At 45.5% G+C, this 8,315-nt stretch overlaps 3 protein-coding genes across 9 annotated transcripts in view; 1 reads left to right on the top strand and 2 right to left on the bottom strand.

Annotated features, from left to right (window-relative positions):
* GGPS1 (geranylgeranyl diphosphate synthase 1) overlaps window positions 1-1,666 on the bottom strand; it is a 13,400-nt gene extending 11,734 nt beyond the window's left edge. The window contains exon 1 of the mRNA XM_017526580.2: window positions 851-1,666. The gene's annotated coding sequence lies outside the window, so the exon portion shown is untranslated. The remainder of the gene's footprint in view (window positions 1-850) is intronic.
* Window positions 1-3,542, bottom strand: part of LOC119470841 (translation initiation factor IF-2-like) — a 4,619-nt gene extending 1,077 nt beyond the window's left edge. The window contains exon 1 of the mRNA XM_037737798.1: window positions 1,745-3,542. Within this exon, the coding sequence (XP_037593726.1) occupies window positions 2,627-3,298 (672 nt within the window). The 5' untranslated portion in view covers window positions 3,299-3,542 and the 3' untranslated portion in view covers window positions 1,745-2,626. The remainder of the gene's footprint in view (window positions 1-1,744) is intronic.
* Window positions 2,172-8,315, top strand: part of ARID4B (AT-rich interaction domain 4B) — a 178,010-nt gene continuing 171,866 nt past the window's right edge. For 2 of the 7 annotated variants that reach the window (XR_001824541.2, XM_017526571.2), the window contains exons 1-2: window positions 2,338-2,748; window positions 3,549-3,603. Coding sequence is in view for 6 of the 7 variants with exons in the window: in XM_017526571.2 (XP_017382060.1) it covers window positions 3,598-3,603 (6 nt within the window). In the remaining variant the exon portion in view is untranslated. Of the gene's footprint in view, window positions 2,262-2,331; window positions 2,749-3,548; window positions 3,604-8,315 lie in introns of those variants that run through there. The other 5 variants (XM_037737795.1, XM_017526574.2, XM_017526575.2 and 2 more) reach the window with 5 other exon arrangements.

The raw sequence follows: 8,315 nt of genomic DNA, 5'->3' as shown, positions 1-8,315 counted from the left end.
GGGTTTCACCATGTTGACCAGGATGGTCTCGATCTCTTGACCTCGTGATCCACCCGCCTCGGCCTCCCAAAGTGCTGGGATTACAGGCTTGAGCCACCGCGCCCGGCCTCGTTTCAATTCTTACAGCTTTGTGGTTATTTTTCAACTTAAAACACTAATTATGCTTTTTTTAAAAAAAGTATTTTTCCTTTGCTCACTTAGAGATGCTTAAGAATACTCACTTAACAAGTTAATTTCCTTTCCCAGAGGATGTTTACATACAAGTATTTTCAGTGGTATGAAAACATAACCTCAATTTTTCTAGGTATCAACAACCAATCTGCCTTGTCTTCTTAAGAGTCTGAGGGATTCTACCCACTATGGCATATACTCTTACCTGCCTTTGTTTTTCTAAGTCAAAGGATTTCCCAATTTATCACAGCTGGAATTTTCAGCTATCATGTACTAAACTTGAATGTAAAGAGGCAATAGTGTGTGTTACATGAACTCTATTAGTTTCCTTTTAGAGTGAATAAACTACAGAATACCTCAGTCTGAAACTTCTCACTTTCAAAATTAAAAAGCTATCAGAAATTTGTTCAAAGAGTGAATCCATAAAGATTAATACAAACACTTCATTCTTTTCACCAAGTGAACTACTACTGCAATAGCCTCCTCCTCCAACTCCCTGCACTTGCCTAACTCTTTTATTCCCCCCGCTTCCTCTAACTCTTCAGCCAGGAATGACATTGGAATCTGAGTCATCTCTCCCTTCTGATTGAGATTCCTTGGAAGATATCCCACTGCTATTAGGACAAAAACAAAACTCCTTTGCAAAGCCTATAAGCTTTCACACTCCCCCTGACCCCACCTCTGCAGGGTCAGTTCTTCATACTGGAAAAGCCCACTTTGGCCACAAGGCTTTCCGACAAATTAGCCTTTTTGTCTGGAATGTCTTTTCCTTTTCTCTTTCCTTAGTTAACTCCTGCTAGCCCTTCAGCTCTCAGCTCGATCCTCACTTGCTCAAGAAAGCCTTCTCCTTCCCTAAATAAGCCAAATTCCCTAGTTCACATTCTCCCATCACCGCGGAACTCTGCTCTGTGGCACTGTCACTCCGGTAATTTCATTGTTTCGTTCAGCGTCTGTCCGTCTGGCCAGGCGCAAGTCTGCGAAGGCAGAGGCAACCCCAGTGTTTCCACAGGGTCGGCGCTCAATATCCATGAAGAAATGAAAGCGCCTTCTAACGCATTAGACGATGAAACCAAGGCACACAACCTTGCTATAAAAAGTGAACAACCCATAGAAACGCTTTCTCTTTGTAAAGAGAAGGGCCTGACTTTAGAATGGCTAAACAGAGACATACAAATGTGAAGCGCGTACTGAATCCTTCCACTCAAACTCTGGGGAGCGATGGGATCTGAAAGAAGCTGCCCAACACAAGCAGTGAATGTGAATCACTTCGAGGCCGATTTTCCACAGCGGCTGGGCAGAGAGCTGCAAACATTAACAGTGCTAGCACAGAGCCCGCAGCGGGGAGAAACGGTGAGGCTTCTGCTTCCTCCTCGCTCAGATGCCCCCTTCCGCCCCACTAGGCCACCCCTTCCTCCTCCCCGCCTCAAGCGAGGGGATGGAAAATTCATACACAATCCGGTTCAGCATCCGGGTCCTCATCCTCCTTTCTTTCTTTCCTCTTCGCCCCGCCTCCCAGCCTCCCCCGCCCTCCTTCCCATCCGGGTTCCCCCCGGCCGCCGCCACTGCCGCTCACGGTTCAACGATGATATCACGACTTTGACGCCGCCGGTCCGGGAGTAGCAGCGCCCTGCATCAACTTCCTACTTTATAGTGCGGACATAGGCTCTTCCTGTTGCCTACAAGAATCCTTCCCACTACTTCTCCACAGAACGCTCCACCCTCCTCAGCCGCCAGCGACACCGCATTACTCGGTGCAAGAAAATGCGCCATCCCGGTCACACTGCGCAGGCGTCGTTGCCGCCTCCCCACTGCTCTGTTGCCCCGCCCCTTTCACCTCCCCCCACTCCGGTCCCACGCAGGCGCGGGGCATTGCGGGCCTTGCAGTTCTTGCGGACGAGGATTTGCGCGTTGGCCCAAGAGACTGGACTCCATTTCCCAGAAAGCTTTGAGGCGTAACTTTCTGTTTCCATAGAACTGGTGGGAAAATGGCGTCGTTGTTTGTATGCAGGGACCAATAGGAACAGTGTATAGGTGGGTTCTAAAGAACTTTAGCCAATCCGAGGTCGTCTAAGAGGCCATCCGGGAAAGAGGTAGGGGAGGGTGAAAAAATCTAGGGGAGGGGAGAAAGGAGGCGGGCGGGGGGACCTCGAGTCGGGGGGAAGCGATGTTTGCCCGTCAGTCGAGTCCGGAGTGAGGAGCTCGGTCGCCGGAGCGGAGGGAGACTCTTGAGCTTCAGCTTGCCGCCGCCACGGCCACCGCCTGGACCTTTGCCCGGAGGGAGCTGCAGAGGGTCTGTCGCCGCCGTCCTCTGGAGGGCAGCGCGATTGGGGGCCCGGACCTCCAGTCCGGGAGGGATTTTTCGTCGTCCCCCTCCCCCCAACCAGGGAGCCCGAGCGGCCGCCAAACAAAGGTACCAGTCGCCGCCGCGGGAGGAGGAGGAGCCGGAGCCTCTGCCTCAGCAGCCGCTGGACCCGCCGCCCTTCTTCCCCATCTCTCCCCCGGGCCTGCTGGTTTTGGGGGGGAGGAGGAGAGAGGGGACTCTGGACGTGCCAGGGTCAGATCTCGCCTCCGAGGAAGGTAGGGACATTATCTGGGGCTTTCGTGGTCTCCTAAGGGGTGTCCTTTTGGGAGTCGCTGGGCCCAGCCGAGGAGCAGAGGAAGATCGCGGTAGTGGTCCCTGCGGCGCCCGTATTCGGGGCCTCGGCCTCCCGGGAGCCCCCACCCCTCGCAGTCGCCGGGTCCGAGCCGCCCCCTGGCTGGGCGGCCGCACACTCAGCGGTTTAGCGGCCGCGGTGGGGGGCCCGGGCCGGGTAGGGGCCGTGCCGCCTTCGGGGCCCTCGGCCATCACGTTGTCCCCGCGGCGGGGCCAGATGTTGATCCCGCTCCCACTTGTCGGGTCTGCGCCCTGAGCGGGACGTGGGCAGAGGCTCTGCGGCGGGCCAGTCCTGCCCGCGGCCCACAGGCCCTCCTGCCCCCTCGGCGGCCCTCGGCTGGCCTCCCGCTCGGACTCTGCCCGTGGGGGCGCTGACTCGCTGGGGCCGGCGCCGAGGCCCTCGGGGAGAGCGGCCGGCCTTGCGCCGGACGCCGGGCTTGTTGTGAGTTTCTTCTCTGACAGAAATGGCGTCATTGTCGTAGACGGGAAACTCCGTCGGTTCTCGACAATGGGGACGGGAAGCCGCCGAGCTGTGTAGGTGGCTGGGTTTGCGGGGATGGCGGGGCCAGAGGGAGCCCCGAGTCGGCGTGTGATGGTTCGGGGCTGGCGCCCTGGTCCGGCTCTTTCTTCGGGGTTCGGGTGTCGCTGGATTCCTTCCCTCCGCCTCCACCAGTGCAGAGGGGTGCCTGTGGGGTTGACTGGGTGTCTTTTGTTTCCCCTTCAGGTGCAGGTGAACCTGGTGTTTTAGAGGATATCTTGGTCCCAGAGTCATCATGAAGGTAAGATTGCCAGCAGAAAACGAATCTCTGGGGTTATCGAATTCAGGAAGTAGGGGGCTCGGACCAGGTCGTCGTGTGGGGCTTCCGAGTTTTGCAGAGGAAGATGTGTTTGATTGCTTGGTGACCGAGCCCTTCCCCAGAAAGACATCGGGGTCAGCTCGAGGGCTTTGCTGTGGAGTTGGAGGCAGTTAAAGGTTATCTCAACTGAAGATGGTTCTCCCCTACTCTTTTTGTAGGGAATGAGAAGAATAACCGTATGAATTAAAGTATTTTAAACGGTAAAATAAAAAGCAGGTCAGGTAATCCGACTCTAGAAACTGAACTGTATTGTGGTTCTATCAGTTACACTGATGAAAGAAAATCTCATTTATTGTGTAAACAGTACTGTAAAATTTTAGCGGAAAACTTTTTGACTAGTCACAAAAATAATCTTAATTGAAAGATTTAAAAAGAGAATTTTGGTGATCTTTTCACAGTGGAGAGATAGCAGTTGTTTCTTCCATTTCCAAGGACTTAGGGTTATATGGTTTATTTTTCTTTATTGATCTGGTTGGTCTGCAAATAAGTTAGAGGCTCTGTTGCATTGTGATGTATGGAAAACTGATGGCCCGCTTCCTCTTAGGTGTAAACATGTTAACTGAGTAGAGAATAGGATCAAACAACTTGCTTAATTGTTGGAAGAAATGATAACGATAAAAGTACAGGGTTTTTTTTTGTTACTTTAGAGAATATGTGTGGGAATGCGGTCTTCTTTTTTTTTTAAGCACATACTAGAATAAAACCTTAGATTTTTGAAAAGTCTAGATTCAACTGGTGGAACTTAGGCACTACCTTATATTTTTTTCATCCATTGCAAATTCAGAAGTGCTTGAAAAGTAGAGTGTATTCACAGGTGTAGAAATGCAGCAGAGAGCATGTTAGAATATAAAGGTTGTCTACTTTTGACAGTTCCTTTGAACTATTTAAAAAATATTTCACTTGTCTTCAGAATCAAGACTGCTTTGACATTACTGTATCCAAATTAAGATTTGTAATACTTGTGTTTATAGAAGAAAGAAAAAGCTGTGGCTACTTAAATCTTGATCTACTGTACACGGTAATTAAGTTAGTCCAGTTTTTTTAAGGTTTTCTCTTTTTGAGTTTGAGATTCTGCAAACTACCTGAAACAGTTTATGCCTATCTCCCTTTCGTGTAAATGAAAACAGCATAGTGATGTATCAGGAATGAATCCCTTTTATTAGTCACAAATCCTAGCTATAACTCTCAGGACATGTGTAAAACAGTGAAAAGTGCATTTATTAGGTAACTCATACATGCACCTTGGTGTTGGATGAGAATTTCTTAAGAAAAGTTTTGGGTTGAATGATACAGAATAAGTTCAGAAGCTGAATAAATAAAAGGTTTAGTTTGGAGCAAATGCAGTCTGGCACAGGTCCCAGTGTTGTAGTGCCCGTCACTTCTTAGGTGCTCTGTAAATGTTTGGTTAAAAGAAATGTAGTTAAGTTGAAAGTCTTTGAGATTAGAATGTTTTTTTCCTTTCATTTCCTTGTTTTTTTTTTTTTTTTTTTTTTTTTTTTTTTTTTTTTTTTTTTTTTTTTTTTTTTTTTAACTAGTCTGTTTAAAAAAATGAAAGTATGTTGGAAACCTTAGCCTTAAAAGTTTCCTGGTAATTCTAGCCAAATGCAAATTTTTTGGTGTTATTTTAGAACTACTAATTTTAATTGCTCAGCATTTCTGTTCTTACTGCCTTTTTTTAAAAAGTTACTTTTAATGTTAAAAGAAAAAAGAGTTACTAAAATAAATTTCTAACTTTGTATAAGAACTTCCTTTTATTATAAGTATAGCAAATCTTCTCTTAGAGAATCTGCTAGTAATCATTAGTACTAAAAACTTAGCTTGTTTCTTGCAAGTTTATTTCTTGTGTGATAAAAGATGAAAAGCTTCTTGTAATTTGTGTTTTGCTTTAGGAAAAATTGCAATTCAGAATTTATTTAATGTTGATTATATTAGGCTTAACTCTTCTTTCTTTTTCTATGTTTCCCAATTTCTTTCTTTTTCTTTTTGAAACGGAGTCTCTCACTTTTTTGCCTTGGCTGGCGGGATCTGAAACTTCCGCCTCCTGGGCTCAAATGATTCTCCCACCTCAGCCTCCTGAGTAGCTGGGACTAAAGGCAAACCTGGCTAATTTTTGTTTTTTTTGTAGAGATGAGGTTTTGCCATGTTGCCCAGGCTGGTATTGGACTCCTAGGCTCAAGTGATTTGCCCACCTCAGCCTTCCAAAGTACTAGGATTACAGGGGAGAGTCACTATGCCACTGTAATTTCTGTATTACGATGGTCATTGTGCTAGAAAAGGTTTTATGCCATTTATTGGATTTTACCAAACATATTTGTACTTTGTAGCAAGCTTTTAAGCTTGAATTGTCTGTTGTATTAACAACAGATCTATAAATTTTATTAACTGACAGTTTATTGAGGTGATAGAAAGACTATGTAGTAATACTTTTCAGTTTTAAAGTTTCAAAAAAATGCTGTTTTAAGTGTTACATGTTTTAACAATTTTCCTGTGTACTACCTTTAAGAATTTATGTAAATAAAAAATTCCCATTACTGACTAGTATATGCTATCTTGTAATATTTTTCCAGTGTGTTTTTGAGGAATATGATTTGTAGTACAAAAGGAAATTGTGCTGTAATATAGATCATGATGTTGGTGTTAAGTTGAATTTATTTTTCATGCACTTGATAGACTTTTAAAAATCAGTGGTACTGGCTGGGTGCAGTCACTCATACCTGTAATCACAGCACTTTGGGAGGCCAAGTCAGGAGGATCACCTGAGGTCAAGAGTTCAAGACCAGCCTGGCTAACATGGTGAAACCCTTTCTAAACTAAAAATACAGAATTAGCTGGGCATTGTATGGCTGTAATCCCAGCTACTCGGAAGGCAGAGGTAGGGGAATCACTTGAACCTGGGAGGCAGAGGTTGCAGTGAGCTGAGATCATGCCACTGCACTCCAGCCTGGGCGAAAAAAGTGAAACTCTGTTTCAAAAAAAAAAAAAAGTAAATAAATAGATAAAATAAAAATCAGTGGTATCACATTATCACTAGATAGTAGCTTATTAAAGTTTGTAAATAATTCCAAGACTTACATGTCAGGTTGATATTTTACTTTTCTTTTTTTAACTAAAAAATTTTTTTCTGCATCTGTATGGTACATGTTATCAACATCTCTCATTACATAGCAGTAAATTTTCAATTAAAATGGGCTGGACATACCAGACTCTTTAGAGGATGAGTGATTTAGATAGTTATACCTTGCTGGGCATGGTGGCTCATGCTTGTAATCCCAGCACTTTGGGAGGCTGAGGTGGGTGGATCACTTGAGGTCAGGAGTTTGAGAGCCCCCTGGCCAAAATGGTGAAACTCTGTCTCTACTAAAAGTGCAAAAAAATTAGCTGGGGATGGTGGTACATGCCTGTATTCCCAGCTACTCAGGAGGCTGAGGAAGGAGGATCGATTGGACCCAGGAGGTGGAGGTTGCCATGAATTAAGATGGCATCACTCCACTCTAGCTTAAGTGACAGGGAGACTCCATCTCAGAAAAAAAAAAAGGATGGTTATACTTAGAATCTGCATACATTGGCTTTTTCAGATATACTTTTCTTTCTTCAATAATGACTGGCTTTTGCCACATGAAAATAATGGATTGTTTACAAATCCGCTTTTTTAATGCCCTGTGTGTGTGTGTACATGTTCTCCCTCTCTCCCCCTTCTACCTTTCTTTCTCTCCCTATCCACTCTTGTCAGTTCCTTCCCCTCTTTCCCTTTTTTTCTTTCCCTGTATCGTTTTTTCCTTCCTCCTCTTCCTTCTGTCCCATCCCTCCTTCATAAATCATTCATTCGTTTAACAACAGCCTCTTCCATGTATCAGGTGATATGGAATGAAGGTGGGTAAGGTAGACCGGCTTTTGAGGAGCTCACAGTGTTGCAGAAGATGCAGATAAATAAAGCAAAACTCACAGCATATTGATTTATAAGAGTATTCCAACATAAAATAGTTGTAGGAAATGCTATAGGAGGATAGAAGAGGACATCTAAATCAGAGAGATATGGAAAGTTTTCTGGTGGAGTTGACATCTAAGCTGAATGTGAAGGCTTTTGCTAGGCAAAGACGAGAAGAAGAAAGTTTTTTAGATAGAGGTTAACATACTGGAAAATGAACAAAACAAGGTCAAGTTATCTGGAAACTGTAAATTGAAAATTTTCTTGGCTGGGTGTGGGATTACAGGCTGATGCCTGTAATCCCAACACTTTGGGAGACTGAGGCAGGTGGATCACCTGAGTTCTAGACCAGCCTGGCCAAGAGGGTGAAAACCTGTCTCTACTAAAAATACGAAATTAGCAGGGTATGGTGCCACACACCTGTAATCCCAGCTATCAGGGAGGCTGAGGCAGAAGAATTGCTTGAACATGGGAGGTGGAGGTCATAGTAAGCCGAGATCATGCCATTGCACTCCAGCCTGGGTGTCAAGGGGGAAACTCTTTTGAAAACTACATGGAAAGGCCGGGCACGGTGGCTCACGCCTGTAATCCCAGCACTTTGGGAGGCCGAGGCGGGTGGATCACGAGGTCTAGAGATCGAGACCATTCTGGTCAACACGGTGAAACCCCATCTCTACTAAAAATACAAAAAATCAGCTGGGCATGGTGG

Source organism: Cebus imitator, unplaced genomic scaffold (assembly GCF_001604975.1).
Source record: "Cebus imitator isolate Cc_AM_T3 unplaced genomic scaffold, Cebus_imitator-1.0 Scaffold42, whole genome shotgun sequence".
NCBI lineage: Eukaryota > Metazoa > Chordata > Mammalia > Primates > Cebidae > Cebus > Cebus imitator.
Note: the sequence above shows the minus strand (reverse complement) of the source record. Positions and strands in the feature narration are given on the sequence as shown.